General features: G+C 36.3%; 1 protein-coding gene across 5 annotated transcripts in view; it reads right to left on the bottom strand.

Annotated features, from left to right (window-relative positions):
- LOC149787850 (uncharacterized) overlaps nucleotides 1-23,503 on the bottom strand; it is a 200,622-nt gene that overhangs the window by 20,031 nt on the left and 157,088 nt on the right. For 4 of the 5 annotated variants that reach the window (XM_089974069.1, XM_089974070.1, XM_089974072.1 and 1 more), the window contains 3 exons: nucleotides 21,055-21,236; nucleotides 7,186-7,242; nucleotides 4,420-4,483 (listed from right to left, as the gene is read on the bottom strand). In XM_089974069.1, coding sequence (XP_089830195.1) covers nucleotides 4,420-4,483; nucleotides 7,186-7,242; nucleotides 21,055-21,236 — 303 coding nt within the window. The remainder of the gene's footprint in view (nucleotides 1-4,419; nucleotides 4,484-7,185; nucleotides 7,243-21,054; nucleotides 21,237-23,503) is intronic. The other variant, XM_089974071.1, reaches the window with a different exon arrangement.

Raw genomic sequence — 23,503 nt, 5'->3', positions numbered from 1 at the left:
CATCACCATGTTAATAATGTTGACAATGTCTTCACTGTTACCCTGACTATGTTGATAATGATGACAATGTCATCACTGTTACCATCACTATGCTGATAATGATGACAATGATATCAGTTACCATCACTATGTTGATAATGATGACAATGTTTTCACTGCTGCCATCACCATGTTAATAATGATGACAATCTCATCACTGTTACCATCACTATGTTGATAATGTTGACAATGTCATCACTGTTACCATCACTATGTTGATAATGATGACAATGTCTTCACTGTTATGATCACTATGTTGATAATGATGACAATGTCTTCACTGTTACCATCACTATGTTGATAATGATGACAATGTCATCATTACTGCTATCACCGTGTTGAAAATGATGACAATGTCTTCACTGTTACCATCACCATGTTGATAATGATGACAATGTCATCACTGTTACCATCACCATGTTGATAACAATGACAATGTCTTCACTCTTACCATCACCATGTTGATAATGATGACACTGTCATCACTGTTACCATCACCATGTTGATAATGATGACAATGTCATCACTGTTACCATCACCATGTTGATAACAATGACAATGTCTTCACTGTTACCATCACTATGTTCATAACGATGACAATGTCATCACTGTTACCATCACTATGTTGATAATGATGACAATGTCTTCACTCTTACCATCACCATGTTGATAATGATGACACTGTCATCACTGTTACCATCACTATGTTGATAATGATGACAATGTCATCACTGTTACCATCACCATGTTGATAATGATGACAATGTCTTCACTGTTGCCATCACCATGTTGATAATGATGACAATGTCATCACTGTTACCATCACTATGCTGATAATGATGACAATGTCTTCACTGTTACCATCACTATCTCAGAAGTTATACTATGTCTTCACATCTGTCATTTCATGACAAAAAAATGGCTCATGTGAAAATTTATATTTTCTGACCTAAATAAACAGTTTTTCTATATTTTCTTTTGCAGATAATTCTTGTAGGAGACCTTGAGATGCAAGTATTTATGTGACAGAACAGTGAGGTCAGCTTATGACAGATCAGAAATTTTTTCAAAATTTGGTCTGACTGGAGTTTTGACTGCAAATCCAAAGGATATTCTTCTTCCAGATTTTCGGTATGCAAATGGTAAAAAATGATTACTATCGAACAAATTTACTTTTTCTGTATTAAAATATGCAAATCATCTCATTGCATACTTTCACAGTAACTTTTGCCTTTCATGCTGCAAAAGCTTTTATAGTCTTTCTTATTAGACCGTTTCTTTCGTGGCAGCCCTCATCATTGTTGATCTCTCTAATTAGAAGATGATAGAGGTTGGTTGCTACCTGCCTGCCAGAACTGATCAAGAGCGATGCTATCTGATTTAAAATTGGGAAGTTCTTCTTAAAATTAACTTTACAAGAATGGCAGAATGGATATATATGTACCTTTGATACTGATTAAAAAAACCGCACTTTCTGTTTCTATTCATTAGTGAATATTGTGACATATTTTAGTTGTTTCTGTTCATTAGTGAATATTGTGACATATTTTAGTTGTTTCTATTCATTAGTGAATACTGTGACATATTTTAGTTGTTTAGATGTGAGCATTTTTTACATTGGGAGATAATGCAGTTCCACAAATTACTTTTTTTGAATAAGGGTTATGTCTCTGCTTCTATGACGTTCAGTTGAAAGCGATACTAATTACAATCAAGTAAACTGCACAGTTAGAAGCCTCAATAAACCCAACAAATAATTGGCCAATGAACCCCATGTAACTGTTAAGGGGCAATTCAGTTGGCCCTTTTGGGTTCAGCTCATTATCATAACACTGTAAGGTAAAAAGTAGAACCAACCTCGTTTACACCACCCATAAATGTACTAATGCAAACATAAGTTGTTTTATGCCATAAGAGCTCTTTAGTAATGATAATCCAACCATAATCCATTAGCATCTTAATCCTTTCCAAATTGAGTTATAACATAATGTGTATATTGATTAGTGCCAACTTTAAGGCTTATTTAAAACAAATTATTTTTTTTCTATTGATAATTTTGATTGCATTTCTATTGATAATTTTGATCTTGTTTCTATTCATAATTTTGATCTTGTTTCTAATAATATTTTTGATCTGGTTTCTATTTGCAACTTATTTCCCTTACTGGTGACTAATTATACCAGGTGGCAATTTTTTCCCCCCAACATTGTTGGTTGTTTAAACTCATATATTCAACCTTGGGTTTGGAGTGAAGAAATTCAGAGGCACCATGAAGAAAGCAGCAAACTTGATATAAAATGCACTGGAATTAATATTCTGTTAGATAAACAAACTGATAGTTCATATTGACTAACCACCTTAACAGTGCATTGTTATATCATCATCCGCTTATTCTGACCCCTGACCTGAGTACTGTATTCTGAGATCTCCGCCTTTTTTTGGTGACTTTTCTGGTAGCAGAGATCAACCAGATGAGTTACAATCTCATAATGGACCTTTCAGACGAAATAGTACCGGATATCGGCCAATTGCTAAGAACCAATATGTTTATTCTGATTGATGATACCTCTGTATGCGGATGGTAAGTAAAATTCCCCTTCTTTTCACTCACAGAATTAAATCCTTCTGAGCATTCATCTTTTCTGTAGTAATCCCAGTCATAACAGAATAGAACACCTGCTTATTCATCGTCTGTTGGCATTTAAAATAAAAAAATCTAATGCATACATGGAAGGCAGCATCACTCTGCTATACCAGGACTTGCTGCAATTGACAAACTTTTAAATGTAGGAAATGTAACTGCTACAATTAACTAAACAATGGTTAATTCCTTTTGTTTTAAAATGTACCCAGATAAGATAATTTTGCTGAAACTTCACAGAAAATTTATTACCTTTGAAGCACTGATCATTCTGTATATATACTAAGCAAATGAAAAATAAATATTCAGTTTCAGTCAATGTTCTACAATTATTGGATGTTGCTGCCACAACAAGAAACAGACATCGGTTTGATCCTCCAAAGCTGTCCTTTTAAGGTAACTTCAAAATACACGCACTCTTCATCAAAGAAAGCCAACCACAATCTTCAATAAAACCAAAAAACCTTTCATCAAAGGAAGCCAGCACCAAACTTAAATAAATTTAGCAATGGAATCTGACAGATTGTTGCATTGTCTAAAGTGACCAGAACACGTTTATTGTGCCATGAAAGTTTCATTTTTGCAGGGAAAAATTTGCTTACAGTTGTTACCAAGGGTGGCATAAAAGGTAAATTTCAACTCTTTTAAAGCCATAAATATCTGGCCATCAAGTTAACTGAGAACGGGGTATCTTACAAAGATGTTTGTTTAACTTAATTTGTTCAAGTTTTCATTGCCTTATAAAAATCTGCATCCCCTTGGTAGCCTCAGCAAGATGATACCTGTCTCTAGCTGACCAAAATCTAGGCCAATTTAAGTAAATGTACATGTAGCATGTAAACAGCTATGCTACTTGTAATAACTGTAGTGAATTTTTAAGTGACAATCAGATATAGATCAAGATGAGGAATGCCATTTTATATATTATATATATATGTGTGTGTGTGTGTGTTAACTGTGTTTTCTAATGATAGGAGAGTCATTCTTGAAATTTATAACTGTGACATGTGATCTATACTCAGATTCATGGATTTATTATGTGCATGTACAGTACTTAATGGATTATTTATTGTAAGCTGTCAATGCTCAAGTACTTTTCAGACTAGTTTGTCTTCATTTAATCAAAGGCACACACACAGACATACATGTCATATTTTAGGTAAATCCATCATTAGTCTATAATACAGTCAGGTTCTATGGACCGCAACTTCCATGTTTTAATGAAGTCGCACTGTATTGAGAGTCTTTCAATCAAAGTGATCTTGACCTTTTTAAAAATTTTACACCTTTTTTAAAATCAATCCATCATGCAAGTCATCCGTAAACTTTGGCAATCATATATGATTTGTACAAACTAATGTTACTGTGTGGAAACAATTATTCTTTTTTTTTCCCCTTGACCTTTGATCCCACAATAGATATGATTCTTCCTTACCCAAAGTGTAAACTATCCATGAAGTTGAAACTTGTTAATGGTGAAGAGCTTGAATTATTGTGCAATAATAACATTGGTAACATCTGTACAGAGACATATGTACGGATGCCATAACATAATGGCATATAAAAATCTACTAGATGTAGGCATTGACCATAAAACTGCATTATCAGTCTATATTTAGATTTTTGCCATACAAGGGAAATTATTTAGGCCATTTTTAATTAAATATATTTCATCCTAGGCCTAGATGTTTATACATATTTCCTTCATTGGATTAAGCATTTCTCCAACTACTTTGTACCTTCTATGAAGACAGATCCATTTGCTCGCCACAAGAATGAAATTTCCCCGTTTTCTGGTCTTATCTGCAACAAAAAACAAAGGAAGGAGTTTTAAAGTTAAGTGATGTAAGAAATTGTTTGAAATTCAACACAAGGCCTGCATATTCACGTGAAAAACTTTAATCCATACCATGTTAAAACCAGATATATCTAGCTTGTGGTAATATACTATTAAAGTACCTGTGAAATTATTGTGGTTCATTAATTAGAATAGACAAAGATTCTTGACTTGTACCCAGTCAATTAGAATTTTCACAAACTGGATGAAGTTACAGTCAAATAAACAGAAAGGAATGCTTTACAATTTCTAACCAATAAAACAACACCTCAACTTATGCTAATTATGCTGCAATATTTATATACCAGTATTTCATTACATGCACAATTTTGCCACACATACTAAATCACCTAATCAGTAAAGTGTACTCTTTGCACTGCCTTGTAATTGGCTAACCTAAAGTTACCAAATGGAACAGTGATATACTGTATAAGAAACAGTTTCGATTTTGTTATGTATATTTAATTTGTATTGTGTGTTGGCTTTTGTACATGGTTAGATGTTAGGTACATGTGGGTCCGTCTCATTAACAGCCCTAACCTGACCAGTGGCCACCTACTTTCATGGCCAGAATCCCCGATCCCGTCTGTAGGCATGATGAAGCTGTACCCATTTCCAAGCTCTGCAGCATCAAGGTCATTTAAGATACACCAAAGTGGGTGGTATTACAAAAAAACAGACATATAGCTCTACAATGATACCAAATAATATGGAAGTTCTTAAGTTGCACTACAAAATACAGAAGGGAAAAACCTAATTTTTTGGACCTGTTTTTTTTTTCCACCCAAAATTTGCGAGTGGTCGGAATGTGATTTTGTGTCTGGATTTTAGACTTTTTGGCCTCAGATCTAAGGCAGACTGGTCTGAACTGCACACAGACAGGTGAACCTTTGCAAAAACTAGGATAAGGTGGACATTTAGATTAAAGAGTGGTCTCCATACGAAAATTATGGGTCCATTAAGCCAAAAAAGAATTAATAATTTACCCTTCTGTTCATGTGCAAGCAAAATAACCAATGGAAAACAATGTTTCTGATACAACTAGGCATTAGTCTCATGGAAAATCTGTTGAAAGCCAATGTATTATGATGTATTCAGAAACAGCCCCAAAATGTCTTTCCTACCTGCATTTCAGGCAAAAAAAAAAAAAACTCGCAGGCCGAATGAGTTAACACACAGAGAAGTTAACATTGAACAAAACAGGGTACCAGATGAATAACATTAAGTGACACTACATATATCAATTCTATTAAAAACAAGCCATTTTGTAAACTCCAAAAAATTTTATGTGAATAAACTGCAGTACTGAACAATTAGCAACATAAGAATAAATCTTTACAAAAACTTTAACATGTAATCATATAAATAGAGAATGAATACTTTTGAAGAAAAAGTTAAAGTTAATCAGCCTGACAACAGTGAGGCAAGTTCAAGAGTTCTCGCTGAAAATTTTTATGTTGGGAAGACTTAAACAGATAAAGAAAATATTCTGTGGCAGTGGGAAAATAGAGTAAATGGAAAGAGAATTATTTAAATGCCAAGCAATGTATGTACCAAGATTTAAATGACATTGTTGAATGGTAATGCCATGCACATATCAACAATACTCTACTCGCATTTCATGCTTAACAATAAGAGCTATGAAATAAGACAGTTATTAAGGCAAGAGGAACATTTAAGTAATTAATGCTAATTCTAAATGAAGATATTAAATGCTCTTAAGTTAGCTTTCTTACTACATACACATACTGGTCACACATTAGTCCACCTCTAGAAAGACCACCCATATAATACGGCCACTTTCCTGGTGCACAAAGGGTGTCCGTATAAGAGGAAGACCACTGTATATTTAATCTGAAATGTGTGATTGACCTTTGTCCATAACTGAGGGTAATGTCATTTAGAGTAAACATGTTTACTAGGTTTGAATTCAAGATACAACCTTGATTCTGACCTTAGAATCTTCTAGAAATGAATTTGCTTACAATTTGAAGACATATTTGACGGTAAATGACCTAGGTCCAGGACCATCTGTTGCATCTTATGTCAAGTGCCAGTCTCTATACAAGTTAGAAGTAAATATTGCCATTTATTCCATATCTTAACATCAGTCTTAGTGGAATCAATTTCAGTTGTGTTCAGCTGAGAAAATTTTATTTATTTATTTAAATTATTTATTGGAATTACAAAGTGCTCATTGATTAAGGACTACACAATTATTTTGGAATTATTGCAAATTCATTCAATGACATTTTGGATCATATCATTGGGATCTATCAAGACTGTAAGCACATCAACACTATTCCAGACTACTGACACATCTGCACATTCAAAATTTGATTCATTTGGAACATTGCTGGAATTCATTTATAATTTTGTATACTTGTGATAAACTTGTAAGACTATCTGGGATCTAATTCACAATACTGTACGTTCTTTTGAAATTTTCACTTTTGTGTTCAAGGGAAATAAATTATTTGTCGAATTTTACCAAAATTGTTGGTTTTTAATCTTTTCTCTTACTAAATTTACAACCATAAAACATAAAATAATTCACTATAAGGTCAATTTTAGGAAGATACACATTTTTGTATTTTTAATTGTTGTGTTTCTCAGAGACCTGTAAAAATTCTAACATTTATCTACAACAACATTTAGTGAAACTTACCAGAACAAAATATTCTTTGTTTGATGGTAACTGTTTGAACACTGTATAGTTTTCTGGCTGAAATTGAAAATAGGAAATTAAGTATACTATAGAACACCAACAGAGCCAGACAAGTTTGCTATGAAATAACACAATGCACATCCTTTGAATGATGACATATATATATATATAACAGCTTGCATTGCTTAATCTCAAAGTCACTGAATGGAAAAATGTGTGATGGAAAGCACAGAATAGTGAACTTTGACATGGACCTTGAAGATAGGACCCACAGTGAAGTAGTCAATACACCTTTTAGTCATGATCTAAAAGGATAACAAGTTTCAGATTTATAGAATGGAAGGTAAAGTATGCCTGAACTTCCAGACAGATGAATGTAAGCACAGACATAGATGGAAAAGCTCCATGTGCATATTCATTGCATTCATGTACTTTTGTGAATGATCATTGACTGAGTGACATTAATGCAACTGAGATAATCCTTACCTAGTACATAACTGCAGGTTTTGGTAACCTAGTTTTGGTACTGAATAATACTTGTGATACCTGAAGAAGGTAACAATTGAAGAACTGTGAAGAAATACAGTCCCTACTAGAGGAGAAGCACCATCTCCACTGTGTGTACAACACTGATCCCAAGTCCACTGCAGAGTCTGCTAAGCTGTGCAGAAGAAACAGCATGAGATGCAGTTCACATGGCTGAGTCAAAAAGCTGATGATATTCAGTCCTTAGCCAACAGACACAACATGAAGAATTTTTATAGTGTTCTTTGTAATGTTTATGGCCCAGTAACATCAGGCACAGCTCCACTCATGAGCTCCGAAGGAGAATATACTGGATCAATTTGATGGTATCCTCAATGATGAAGCGATCAACCATCTACCCCAGGTGGAGATCAACAACAGACTGGCTGAACCTCCAACAGTGCTGGAAACTCATTAGGCCATTGAGCTCCTGTCTAGTGGGAAAGTTCCAGGAGCTGACTCCAGCTGAGAACTACAAGTCTGGTGGGCCTAAGCTAGTGGAAAGACAAACAGAAATGTTCTGTGGGATGTGGAAGCAGAAATGCATACCCCAGGAATTCGAAAATACATCCATCATCCACATTTACAAATGCAAAGACAATCGCCAATCCTGCAACAACCACAGAGGAATCTCTCTACTCTGCACTGCAGGCAAGGTCCTAACCAGGCTACTGCTGGACAGACTTACAGAGCACCTTGATCATTGCCTACTGCCAGAAAGTCAGCGTGGCTTCTGATAGGAGAGAGGCACCATCAACATGATCTTTGCTGCCAAGCAGATGCAAAAAAAGTGTCTTGAACAAAAGGTCCAGCTATACACCACCTTCGTGGACCTGACTAAGGCATCTGACACTGTCAGCTGGGAAGGCCTTTGGAAGATCATGGCCAAATCTGGATGTCCAGAAGTTTTCAGTGAAATGGTGAGGCATTTTCATGATGGCATGCTTGCCTGAGTCCAGGACCAGGGTAACTATTCCGAACCCTTTGCAGTTACAAATGGTGTGAATCAAGGATGCGTCTTAACCCCACTCTCTCTTCAGCCTCATGTTCTCTGCAATGTTAATGGATGCTTTCAAGGACAGTGATGTGGGAGTAGGTCTTCGATACCATCTGGATGGGAAGTTGATCAACCTGAGGAGGCTTCAAGGCAAAAGCAAAGTCCAAGTTGAGAACATTTCTGACCTCCTGTTTGCTGATGACTGTGTCCTCAACTCCAGCATGGAGGCAGGCATGCAAAAGAGCATTTACCTTTTTCCACAGTGTGCACCAATTTTGTATTCACCATCTCTACCAGCAAGACCAAGTTTCTGCATCAGCCAGCTCCTGGAGAAGATTACCTGGAACTATCCATCACTGTCAATGGCCAAAAGCTAAAAAATGTAGACAGGTTCACATATCTTGGCAGCACCATCTCACAAGCAGTCCACATAGACGATGAGATCAGCATCAGGATTGCCAAAGCTAGCGTATCATTTGGCAGACTCCACTCAATGTCTGGGACAGGAGAACCCAGAAGTGAAAAACTACCTGGTCCTAGCAAAACTGGAAGCATTTTCGATGTGGAGGAAAAATTGGCATGTGCAAACAGGCATACTTAAGGTTGATGGAGACAACCCAATCTGATGGATACATTGCATTCAGGATTGAGGAAATGGTCTCCATTTTGAAATGCTCCTCCAAAAGCATACTTGCCATAACACAATGTGACACAATAAAAACACGATATTTTTACTCCCAATTCCCAACAGGCATATTTCAAAACACACAATTTTCAGTAATCTTCACACCACCCCATCACACCAAAAACTCACCTCAAAATATGCCTGTAATGTAGCATATATATTCTATAAATAGGGCTCATGTAAAACTATACTTGGAGCAGTTCATACAGCTAATTGTCATAGAGACAATTAAAAGGCATGGTGGTCAGGCATAAACAATCACCATTTCATGAATTACATTGTTAGCTATAGGGTGATATGTTAATTTCTTTGAGGACTGCTGCAGAAGCCCAATATGCTAACTGGCATTGGTAATGTTCACAAATTGGTACAACCAAATTCATTTTAAGTCATATGTAAATCAAAGAGACAGCATGTCGAAGAACAAATGTTATTACACATCACTGCCTTGAATGACAATGTTCAAGCCATCTGTATTAGAGATTACTGGCAAGTTTGTGAACAATGGGATGATTTTTGAAGTTGGATTTTACTCCATATATGAAATGCAATGCATGATTATTTCAGTTCATAACTGTGTGATTAATTTTTGAAGACAAAATGTCTAAGCACATTTCTTGTAATTCAGGAAGCAATAAGCTATTAGCAAATCAATCAAAGTAAAAAAAAAACTAAAATTCAGAACTCCTGGTTGTTGGAGTTTTACTTGTGAAGCACATCTGCAAAGGGGAAGTTCTAATTCTTTGCACAAACTGCAAACAACGTATCAACATAAGTTATTCTTGAGTGCACAACATCCACTGAAATAGCAGCACCACCTGTCTGGGCAAACTAGAATATATTCAACATGCTGGCTAAATTGATTTAGATTAGTTTTCTTTATTAATGTTATCTTAAGCTGGATAAAATAAAACTATTAATTGACCCATGCTTTTTAGGATGATTTCAGCCATGAAATAGACTGAGGAAAGACAACAAGCCCGTGACACCCAAGACTGCACAGTTTGTTTTGTGCTGATGCTTAAAGACCCTTACTGGACAGAGACATTCATTACTGCTGTATTACCTGTAGGTCACCCCCACACACACACATTACACAAAAATGATTCTTACAATTGTTGATTGGCTCTAGTTCTTCAGATATGATACTGGGTCAGTATATACAACCCTTGACTTGGGAATGGCAGAGGATAAGCGTGTTATAATGGGAAGGCATCTCAATTTAAACCAGAAATGACTAAAATACATCTATGACTGGATCTATGAATAAATCTGCGACTGAGATTGGACAGTACTTGCTTTTTAGGCAAAACAATGAATGATGCAATCTGAAGCTCGTACTGCATCATACATGATATGAACTGCATTATATTATTGTTATACTCTCCTTAAGAGGGCCTCAAGGGAGAATAGTCCTTGACTAATGAGTCACCCTCTATAAATAAAGGATTATTATTATTATTATTATTCCTGAAGTCATGGATGATACAATCATAACTAAACTTACATGACTCTGCTAAAAAAATTGTCCTATATCAGCTCTAGAAATCATACAGTGTCATGCTCTCATATTTGTCAGTGTTTGATTTTGCAAAGGGACACATTTCTGTTTAGCCAAAGTGAGCAGAGATGCCTTGTACTTGTGTGAACAATGCAGACAACTTCTGCTATATTAGTGGTGAAGCTCAGTATAACCACAATGGTTAAGAAAGCCTATCACCTTTATTTTGGCTGCCAAATTGGAGATCAGGACAAGAGATGGGCACCACACATGTTGCAACACATGTGCAACAAATCTTCATGAATGGTTGAACAGGAAAAGGAAATCTATGCCTTTTGCAGTGCCAACGATTTGGAGAGAGCCAACAGATCATATCAGCAATTCTACATGGTGCCTCCAGTTGGGAAAGTGTCAAAGAAGAAAAAGTAGCATCTGCATTATCCAAACATTCCATCAGCTATATGCCCAGTATCCCATGGAAAAGGACTGCTAGTTCATGCTTGATGAACCAGCATCGTTCTCACTTGAGTCAGACGAGGAAGAGGAAGAGAAAGAGGATGAAACTTCTAGTCCTGAATCATCAATGTCACATGAACACTACTGTCTTACATCCTCCTCCTCAGAATCACAACTCATAACACAAAGTGAACTGAATGACCTTGTCAGGGATTTGGAACTATCCAAGAGTAAGGCATACCATGTACTGTGTGGTGATGAAAAGATGGCATGGAAAGCCTTACAGTTAGAGGCAACAAATTTTCTCAGAAACAATTAGGCAGACAACTACAGGGAGTTGGTGGAAAAACTTATAGATGGCATACAAAAGCCTTTGTCTCTAAAGATACATTTTTTGCACTCATTTAGATTTGTAGTCACCCAACTGCGAAGAAGTGAGCGACGAGCATGGTGAGCAATTTCAACAGGATGAGCATGGTGAGCAATTTCAGGAGAAACACTATCAGGACAAATGGAGCCCTTCAATCCTTGCAGACCATTGCTGGACAGTGACAGAAGATGAGCCACTGAATGAATACGAGAGACAAGCCTAGAAGTGGCGAGCAGACACTGAACAAGGATTAGACTATGTACTTGTATATACATAATAGTTTTTTTTGCCTTTTGTTTCATAATAAATTCAATTTATATAACCCTTTTGCTGTTTTTAAAAGTGTTATATATATATATATATATAGGACAGGTGAAGTATTATCATGTAAAGCAACCATAAACACATGAAAAGACCTAGGTTTTCAATTTATGATTGTAACAATTCTTGGAAACTGTAGCCAATCAGTTGTTTAATTTTCATATTTGAATTCAGTACATCAAAATCCATAATAAATAGCACATTTTACTTCTAAAAAACTGCAGACCAGTGTTACTTCAAAATATTATGTCCACTCCTACCCCATGAAATGGTCAGTCTCAAATGTGATGTATATTCATTTTCTATAAAGGCACACATATCTCTTGGTCAAACTGCATTCATTACAATTCTGACAATGGTAATGTTATGGTCACAAGAACAGCTCAGTTCCAAACAGGATTCACTCAAAGAGCTGCTACTTTTTCCCCTTTGTAAATATATTAATGCTTTGAAGACATAAAAGTTATTTTCTTTTATTCAGATCTGAATTTCCAATCACTTTCTATAAGCTTATACGAAAAGATAGCTTATTCTCAACTGGATGATGTTGCTTTTCTTTTGGTCAAGCACACCGACCCTCATTGGTCTCCCACACTTTTAAGGTCTAAAAAAAATCAAGTCTGGTAATATGGTAATAAGATTTAACAGATTGATCAGGAAATTTCCAGCTTTTCTTGGTGACCAGGAGGATTTGTGCGTAGAATGAGGAAGACTGATAATTCTGGACCCCTCTTGACTGCTGCTTTTTGCAAAAGGGTATACAACTCTTCCCTAAACCTCACCAGACTGGATCATTGATAAAGTGGGTTGACCAAGCCTCTAAAAGGAGGCCTAGAATGAATCTACAGGGAGATTTGGGAAAGAAATGCATGGCAGAAGAGGGTGCAAGTCCCTGGGCCTGTCCTTCCCACTCATTTTTTGGGAATGGAAAACAGGTTGAAAAACTTCCTCCCAGAGGCTCTTCAGTGACTCAGGGACACATTAGCATCTGGCTGGGAAGGTTTAACACATTAACCCCTGGCGACGAGTATACTCGTCGTACTTTTCCTCCCTGATCTCCCGCGTGCCTCGCTAACGTGGCTGAGTTTACATAGCTTGTATCCTGAGTGTCGAGTTTGCGAGGCAGTATTTGTCTAGGCCTGTATCCCGCACGAGTTAAATCGGCGCAAACCATTGGTTGATTTGAAGCCATTTCCTAATTATACAAGCAGTTTAACCAATAAAATTGTAGCTTACATAGATAGAGTGAACATTGCTGAACGGAGGGAAAAAAATTTGACTTCGATGGCAGCAGAAATAGTGAAAATATATACATCTGAAAATGATGCAAATTGACGAGAATCTTATGCAGCAACTGGGAGCAGACTTTTACTTCACAGATTCTGACGGAGAATTTTCTGGATTTTAATCAGACGCGATTGATAGTGACATCGAAAAAGCTACTGGAAATAACAGCAGTAGTGACAAGAATGAGAATGTTGAAGAAGAAGAAGAAAATGAAAGTAGAGCTGATCGATGATCGTAAATGATAAAACACACATTGACAAGAGGCTATACAAAGGACCAGCAACGGATTTAGACCCTGATGCAAATGCATCTGATTTCGTGGAGCTTTTTTTTCTTTTGAATAATTGTTAAACAAATGTTTGGGAACTATATGTTGTTAACATGAGTGTTCATAGTTCAAGGTTTGTTAAGTGTTTTATTAGTTTTAAATATTTCAGTGAGAGTTCTATGTGTACAGTATTCACAGGATGTTTAGTTTACAAGAGACGACAAGTGGAATTTCTGTATACATAAAATATAATTATTTCATGTGTTGATGGTGTTAATAATTCTGTGTGAATTAATAATGGATTTTATGGATTATTCACGGCAAGATAAGCAAATTGTCAAGTACATCATTTGTTTTCACCATCATGCATTAGTTTTCTTTCTGCATGTAGCATGAAATTTATACCATTACGTATGTAAGTTTATTGAGAACTGCCGTGCCAAATTTCGGCTGAATTAAAGGAATACAAATAAAATAATAAAAATTTTATTGCAAGTGGCCTCCTCTATAAAATTCTGCAATCCAATTGCTGTCAGCTAGTCTCAGGGATACAGGCACTGGAAAGGCTAACACTGCTCTAGGTGATCTCTGCAAGTATGCTGCATGGGACTGCCTAGCTGTTTGGCTCAGGGGTTAATGTGTTAATGGGACACTTCAAGGAATGTACCCTGTAAACAGAGGCAGAGACCACAGGTCTCAAGATAGAGGAAGGAACCATCTACACCATCAAGCAATGTCTTTGCCTGTGGAAAACTATTTTTTTATCATTTATTTTTTTATCATTTATTTTTGGAAATGTGTTTCACATGCTTACATCAGTATAGATTCTTATCAATATGAACTCACAAAAGTGTTTCTGTGTCAACATTTTCAATTTGATTATTGAAGATATACAGTTCAAAATTTGGATTTCTGTTCACTGATAATCTTCGGCAACCAGTAGTTCCAAGAAACACTGATACAGTTTTTAGGAGAGTGAGCAACAATATTCAACTTGATATAAATCTTCACCCAATTTTTTGTTCAAAGTTATAATGTTGGAATCAGACTTAAGTAAAGTAAAGCAGTATAATTAACATATCAGTATTTTGATGTTTCCACAGTGTGCATCAATTTTGTATTCACTGTCTATACCACCACATGGACAAGTCATTTATAAACAATGTGAATAAAATAGGCCCTAACACAAATCCTTCTGGAACTCCTTTGCTGATGGACATCAGCTCTGATTTAGTGTTATGAATAACAACTTCTTGCATTCTTCAGATAGGAATGATCTGAATGAGAGTGATAAGGAGAACATTTGAGAAAAAATCTATTGAGATATGGTTGACAGACAACAAATGAGACACAACACACAATAACATGCATTGAACAAAGGGCCATACCATAAGCTTATCTGAACTCTGAGTTAAGAAGATTGTGTACAAAAGTAAATACTATATCCCTTAAAATCATCTCTGAAAATGTCCCACTATGACAGTTGCTTTTGACTACTAATTTCACTTCCCCCATAAATCCCTTGTGATCCCATGAGATGATGCTGGTCATGTGGCTGATCAGAACAATGGTTGCAAGGAAGTATACAGTTTGTGAGAAAATTAAAGAAGAAAACATAAAAAATGAACAGTGTAATTTATGACTTCGGAAGAAAAGTTTTGATTGCATCGTTTTAGTGCATTCCGGAGCAATGATTTCCGCAAATTGGGTTGCATCCAAGGCAGATCCCAGAAGGGACAGGCTTAACAAATGAAATACTCAGAAACTGTCCAAAATGCAAAGGAAACATCACAGATGATGTAAGTACGGTTTCCAAAATAGGTTTGATGGGAAATGAGTGTGTTTGCCATCAGCAACTGCCTCTATAGATGCGAGTCCTGGCAAGGCACATGTTGGGCAGCTGGGAAAAGCTATATTAGGTCAACCATTACAACAAGAAGACATGACATTATTGTCTGCTACTGGCATAAGTCACGTGATTCAATCACAAACAACCAATATGGCTACCCTGGATAAAGAATTAGCCATGCAATGTTAGTTGTGGACGTAAAACGCAGACATTGTGTCCAATATGCATGCATGCATGAAAAAAATGGAGATCTTGGCCAGTGTTGCTAGTAAAACCCAAATGCCAAGCACATCAGCTGCGGTTTCTGCAGGATCAGCACACATTGGTCAATATGAAAAGGATTTGGACACTATGCATGAAAAAGGATTTGGACACTATGCATGAAAAAGGATTTGGACACTATGCATGAAAAAGGGACGTTGACTCAGATGTGGATGTTGCAGGGCTAATTATGCCAGATACAGATTCCACAGAGGTCAATGCAAACGATGATGATGATTTGTTTGCTCAGTTGGAAAGTTTTATGCAGGCCCAAATGTGGATGAAAATTAGCGTAAGTTCTCAACAAAGGACCACGTTCAGCATTAACCCACAACAAAGTTAAACCAATGCAGAAGAAGTATCTCAGACCAGGAAACTGACAATTTCAAGGTGCCCAGCGTCAACACTGAGTTCTGGAATGCAATGTCAAAACAGGCCAGGAGTGTTGATATATCATTACAAAAGTTGCAAACTCAGCTGGGGCAAATGTTGGTCCCTACCTTAAGGGCAATGGAATTGTTTAAGTAGCATAGAAACAATCTTTGAGAATTACCACTGGATTCAGTTAGGGGCTTTGTCATGGACATTTATAAAATGTCATCATTTCTGTTGAACGACTTCAGCTTTAAGTGTCATGAACTCATAAAATCTGAGCTAAATGACATGTATCAGCCCATCTGTGCTGCATTGAATTCCATCACAAACTGGCTTTTTGGAGATAACCTGAATGGGCAAGTAACTAAGGTAAATGAATCCCAGAAGGATGGAACTCAGCTGCTGGGAAAAAGCAACAGGAACAAGCAAAACCACAAGTGGCTTCAAATTTGAAAAGGAATGTGCCTCTTAGCTATGAGCCGGACACTTCCAGAACTAGGATTATCAGGGGCAGCCCGATCATCGCTGGAGGCAAGGCTTCAGAAAAATTCAGAAACAAGGTCCTGGGTTTCTCAAACATTGGAAGGATCAGTAATATCTTCCCAGGCTATTAGTATGCAGAATCATGTAAGTATACATGATGTTTCTTGTATGAACATTACACCTGACAATTTTGTTGCTGGGAAAATTTCAGCATGGTTTGAAGAATGGCAGAATATTACTTCTGATCCTTAGAGTCTGAATACTGTGACAGGCTATGAAATAGAGTTTGAACAGCAACTTGTGCAAACATATATACCAAACCAAAATAAAGTCTCAGTAACTGAAAAGAGACAAATAAATGCTGAAATTAAAAAATTTCTTGCAAAAGGTAATATTTGTAATGTTAATTCAAGACCTGGACAATATTTTTCAAACATTTCCATTCAACCTAAAAATGATGGGTCTGTGAGACTTATTTTGAATTTAAAACAATTCAATACAAATGTTGAGAAGATATATTTTAAAATGGAAACTTTGAAAACGGCTGTTAATGCCATGAGAAAAAAATTGTTTCTTTGCATCTGTTGACTTGAAGGATGCCGACTATTCTGCTGACTTGAAGGATGCCTCCTATCCTGCTGACTTGAAGGATGCCTACTTTTCTGTTGACTTGAAGGATGCCTCCTATTCTGTTGACTTGAAGGATGCCCACTATACAGTTGACTTGAAGGATGCCCACTATTCTGTTGACTTGAAGGATGCCTATTATTCTGTTGACTTGAAGGATGCCTACTATCCTGCTGACTTGAAGGATGCCTACTATTCTGTTGACTTGAAGGATGCCTACTATTCTGCTGACTTGAAGGGTGCCTACTATTCTGTTGACTTGAAGGATGCCTACTATTCTGTGGACCTGAAGGATGCCTACTATTCTGTTGACTTGAAGGATGCCTACTATTCTGCTGACTTGAAGGATGCCTACTATTCTGCTGACTTGAAGGTTGCCTACTATTCTGTTGACCTGAAGGATGCCTACTATTCTGCTGACCTGAAGGATGCCTACTATTCTGTTGACTTGAAGGATGCCTACTATTCTGTTGACTTGAAGGATGCCTACTATTATGTTGACCTGAAGGATGCCTACTATTATGCTGACCTGAAGGATGGCTTACTATTCTGCTGACTTGAAGGATGCCTACTATTCTGTTGACCATAAGGATGCCTACTATTCTGTTGATTTGAAGGATGCCTGCTATTCTGTTGACTTGAAGGATGCCTACTATTCTGTTGACTTGAAGGATGCCTGCTATTCTGTTCCTGTGGCTCAGATACATAGAAAGTATTTGCGTTTTGTGTGGCATGGGGATATATATGAATTTATTTCTTTGCTGACTGGTTTGGCATCCACACCATGCATTTTAACCAAGCTAGTGAAGCCAGTTTTGCATCACTGAGACAAAAATGGTTCACAAATGTGGCATACATTGACGATAGTTGTTTGTTGGGGGAATCTTATGATCAGTGTAGGCAAAATCTTAAGGAAACAGTTTGTACATTTTATGAACTGGACTTAACCGTTCACCCTAGAAAATCTGAGTTTGAACCCACCAAGAAAATAAAATTTGTGGGATTTTTGCTGGACTTGGTCACAATGACTGTCAAACTAACTCAAGATAAAGCAGACAGTCTGGTTGCTCAGTGTTATGACAAATACTGTGGAAACAGAACATCACTATTCATGAATTGGCTCAACTTGTGGGAATATGCACCTTTATATTATAAAGATCTAGAACATGAAAAAGATAAATACTTAAAGATACATAAAGGTAATTTCGATGCTTATTTATCACTTTCTGCAGAGAGCAGACAGTGTACATCTTGGTGGATATCTTATGTGCACTCTGGTTGTAAAGTAGTGAACCACAGGTTGTCTTGACAGTGACAATCAATCAGATGCAAAAGAACCTCATTAATATGCATTGGTGTCACTCACGATCAAGTGTGTCTTAGGTCTTGATGATGGTATGCTTAAATGCCAAATATTATCAAAATATAGTCAGTCTTTAGTGTTCATAAGCTCACTCAGCCCAATGGATGCAATATCAAATTAATAATATCTCTTGAATCAGATACAGCTCATGCTGAGTTTATGCAAGGTCTTGATGCTATAAATAAGTGAAGATATCAAATCCGACCAAAATCTGATAAAAAAATGAAGCTTATGGAGTGTTTACCAGTAAGTGATAACAGACTGAAGGCATGCAATAAACAACACAAGACAGACAATGGACACAAGGCCAAAGCATAAACTCATTTGGTATGGGCAGCCGTCACTGCCAAAATTACATTAATCAAATGATCTAGTATGAAATCAAATGATTTAACCTAGCAAATGAAATGATAAATCCAGATTCCAAATGATGTGGTGTCACATAAAATGATTTAATGAACAAAACCGAATGATGAATTTAGATTTCAAATGACGTGGTATTAAATGAAATGATGTAGAATGAAATGAAATGATTTAACTCAACAAATGAAATCATGAATTTAAATTCCAAATGATCTGGTATTAAATAAAATGATTTAAAGAACAAAATGGATTGATAAAATCTGCTTCCAAATGACATATTAAATGAAATTACGTAGTATGAAATGAAATGATTTAACTCAACAAATGAAATGATGAATTCAGATTCCAAATGATGTGGTATTAAATTAAATGATTTAAAGAACAAAATGGATTGATGAAATCTGCTTCCAAATGATGTTGTATTAAATGAAATTATGTAGTCTAGAATTAAATGATTTAACCCAAAAAATGAAATGATTTATTCAGATTCCAAATGATCTGGCATTAGTTGAAATGGTCTGAAGAACAGAATGGAACGACCAGCTCATATTCCAAATGATGTGGTATTAAATGAAATGTATGGAAAACAAACGGTCTCATCAAAATGTAAATCAGCAAACGTAAATCCAAACAAACACAGGGGGGCGCTGTTATCTATGACGTATGATGTCAGCATGCCGAAACATAATCGACGGGCGTATTTACAGTATTCGGCTGAGATTTCTGCAGATGACTGTTGGACAGCAAAGCAAAGGTAAGTGTTTCTTTTCGTATTTTATAAACAAGAACCATGTTTTCCAATCAGCATAAAATGATTTTATCCACATTAATGAATGTGCGTGTATTTCTTTTTCAAGTTCTGCCCTGTACTGCGCACAGACATTCATTAATGTGGATAGTCACTTTATCCTGATTGGAAAACATAGTTCTTGTTTATATGAAATGAGAAGAAACACTAACCTTAGCTGTTAAATGTTGTCTGCAAAAATCTCAGCCGAATTCTGTAAATACGCCTGTCGATTGTAAATCTGGCTAACAGCGCCCCCCCCCCCCCCCCCCGTGTTTGTTTTGATTTATGCTAGCTGATTTACATTTTGATCAGACCGTTTACTTTCCATACATTTCATTTAATACCACATCATTTGGAAGCAGATATCATCATTCCGTTTTGTTCTTTAAATAATTTTATTTAATGCCAGATCATTTCATTTAACGCCACATCATTTAAAATATGAATTCATTATTTCATTTTTGGGATTCAATCATTTCATTTCATGCTATATCATTTCATATCACACAACATCATTTGGAATCTGAATTCATCATTCCATTTGATGGGTTAAATCATTTCATTTCACTCTACATCATTTCATTTAATACCACGTCATCTGAAATCTAAATGTATCATTTGGTTTTGTTCGTTAAATCATTTCATGTGACACCACATCATTTGGAATCTGGGTTTTTCATTTCATTTGCTAGGTGAAATCATTTGATTTCATACTCGATCATTTGATTATTGTAATTTTGGCAGCGGCGGCTGCCCATAATTTGACCCTTCTCGAGGTGAGCTAAAAAACAAACAAAAGAAGCAATAATTCAAAGAAAAAAATCCACGGAGCATACAGCAATAAGTTGATAGGTGAATCTTCTTATGATGACCATAATATGTAATCACATACAACAATCCATCAAAAACTCTGAGGCTACAATGTTGATGATTCTGTCATACAGCTGCAAGGAGCAATAACTCTAACAAGAATTGCAGGAGGACAGCAATTTGTCAATCTGCATATCTTCAAATGATGATCATAACATGTACAAAGTTTCACTGTGACCTGGCTGCTCTAGTGGCCTAGTGTTTAGAGTGTCCGCCTTGGACGTGGGAGGTCATGGGTTTGAACCCTGGCCGCATCATACTAAAGACTAATCACAGAAGCATGGTGATCTGTTGACATGCATATTTTCTGATGACAACTGTAATATTTACCGAACTGTTGCACAAGCTGTTGGATATTCTGCCAAAATGGCAAGAATGATGATCAAAGACAGACATGTTAAAAAAGGTACTGAGACAGAGATGAAAAGCCAAATGTATAATTCAACTAAATCCATATATATAAAAAATTCCAACTTACAACTTTCAATTCTACTGATTCTTGAGGTTCCTCACTTTGAACTGGGTAGACTAAAACAGTATGAGCATAGGCATCGGGATAGAGAGGTTCAAATCGGACATGCACTTCTGGACAGCCATTAACCATCACCTTTCTGATGTTAATTGTCAAATTCCAGTCAGGTTCATATCTTCCACCCACACCTGAAGCAGTAAGAAATTCTTAAGAATATGGATTAATATAAATTGTTAACATCTACAAAGTTGTTATTGTTGTTGTTCTAGGGTTTAACGCCATTTTTCAGCACAAGATAGGCTTATACATGGTGGCCAGTATAACTGGTGGAGGAAGAACCCTGGAAAACCCAGTGAAGAACCACCGACCCACGAGAAGCTACTGGCAGGCTTTCCCACATACCCACGCTAGCTGAGCCTTAGACTCTAACTCACGCAGACAGAGGTGAGATGGCAGTGATCCGGAATGGTGAGCACTTTAGACCACTTGGACATTCGGGGCCCCCCATCAACAAAGTCAAATCTGGTATAGTGGTCATCTGTATATAGCAACCAAATGCATACAGAGGCCAGTTAAATAAAATCTGATATCACCATTGTTAATCAAAACATCTGACTGTACATAAATGACACCTGCTTTTGAAGGCCACATTAGGACACATTCATGGTTGACCTTGGGTTTGACTGTATATGGATAATCAAGTATAGTCTTAGAAATCATCCCCACTGAACTCCTGAAGACATGAAATTTTTTCAACAAGATACAAAATTTGTTCCAGGAGACATTAATTTTTTTCCTGGAAATGTACAGTTTATTCTTTGTACAGTCTCTTCCTATTTTATCAAATTGCAAACCATGCAAAAAGGAAGTTGCTACAAATACTGGTGATAAAGGCTGAGTAAGTATGTGAGCAAAAATAGAAAGCTACAGCAGACAAGAATATTCTTTTTAAAAAAGCATTTTTTAGAGACATTAAAAACTAAAAGCATAAAACCACTGAAGTGAACAAATATTCCTTTATTTACTTTTTGGCTCCTACAGAAAATCAAGGCCATCTTTCCATTACATTACAGATTCACTTTTCATTAAAGATACATTCAACTTTATCTTGACTACGAAAGTATAATTCGGGGAAACACAACGGCTACAAATATGAAAAACATATCTAAACTCCAGGAAAGGGCAATATATTCTTGATCAGCAAACACAAAATGTTCAAACTGCAATGCATACATTCAAAGTATTACTAATACATGAAAGAATATTTCTGAGAAAGGCAAAAATAATGTACAAGGTGTTTAAAAAATCTGCCCCCCCACTTACCTAAACACTATTGTCTAGGAAAGAGTATCTAATGGTACCCCAAATCTAAAATCATTAAAAAGTGAAAAATTACCCGTGCAAAAAAAGGAGCTGTTCAAAACAACTAGCTTCCAATTCATGCATGCATGTATCCATCCAGATTGACAGAGATCAATCAGATATACCGGTACTAATATACATGCACGTTTGCCATTGACCTTGAATTTCATGGTTTAATTCCAGCTGAAAATTACCAATTACTCATATTTTGTTAATTCACAACAAAAGGCTCAAGTGAACCTGATATCAGTCACCTTGGTACCAACAATTTCATCATTTGCAAAATTTGAAAGACAATAAAATGTAACCGACCTAAATAATCAAACCTCCAATTTTGCAGACATCATGTTTTCAAAATATGACTATTTTAAAGTACAAAAACTTCAAATGTAAGGAAAAGATCTGTGCTCAAAACTTGTGAATGAAAAGTCACATGTCTTAGCTTGAAACCACTTTGTTTACCCTAATTATCAGCCAGATTAAAAGAAGGTGTTGTTGACTGGCAGCAATAAAAACAGATGATCAAGCAGTTCCCATAACAAAGCCAGTCACAACCTTGTTAAAGGTAATCATGGGGGAAAAAAAACATTGATCTTAAGTCAACTGGAAGAATTAATGAATCACTTTGATAACTGTAAAATCAATCATCATCAGCATAATATCAAACAATATATAATTGCAAGTTCTTTTATTTTTATCCCTGGAAAGCATATAAAGAGAGAACAAAAGAGTGATGGTCAGAGCTGGAGAAGACGGTGCGAGGTTATCAAAACACAGCTTTCATCACATCTTCCAGAGATGAATGAATTAGGTAGCAATGACTCTAACCTCATGGGCTTCAATTTTCATGAATGAAAGTTCCCTCTTGGTTAGGGACTAGTAAACTCTCTTGATAGTCATAGTAACCCACCTTGAAATGGTGGCAGCTGAAATAACAGCTGAGCCCTCAAAGTGGAGAAAAAAATGCTTGCTACCTTGTCTTCTTCTTTTAGAAGCTGCCAAATAAAAATGAAGTTTGAGGGGATGCTAATTTTAATGATGCAATACTTTTCTGTCACTACTGCATAGCTGGTACTTTTCCAGGAGAAAAATA

This window comes from Sinohyriopsis cumingii, chromosome 11 (genome assembly GCF_028554795.1).
Source record: "Sinohyriopsis cumingii isolate HCF-2022 chromosome 11, ASM2855479v2, whole genome shotgun sequence".
Lineage (NCBI taxonomy): Eukaryota > Metazoa > Mollusca > Bivalvia > Unionida > Unionidae > Sinohyriopsis > Sinohyriopsis cumingii.
The sequence above is the reverse complement of the archived record's forward strand: the minus strand, read 5'-3'. Positions and strand labels throughout refer to the sequence as shown.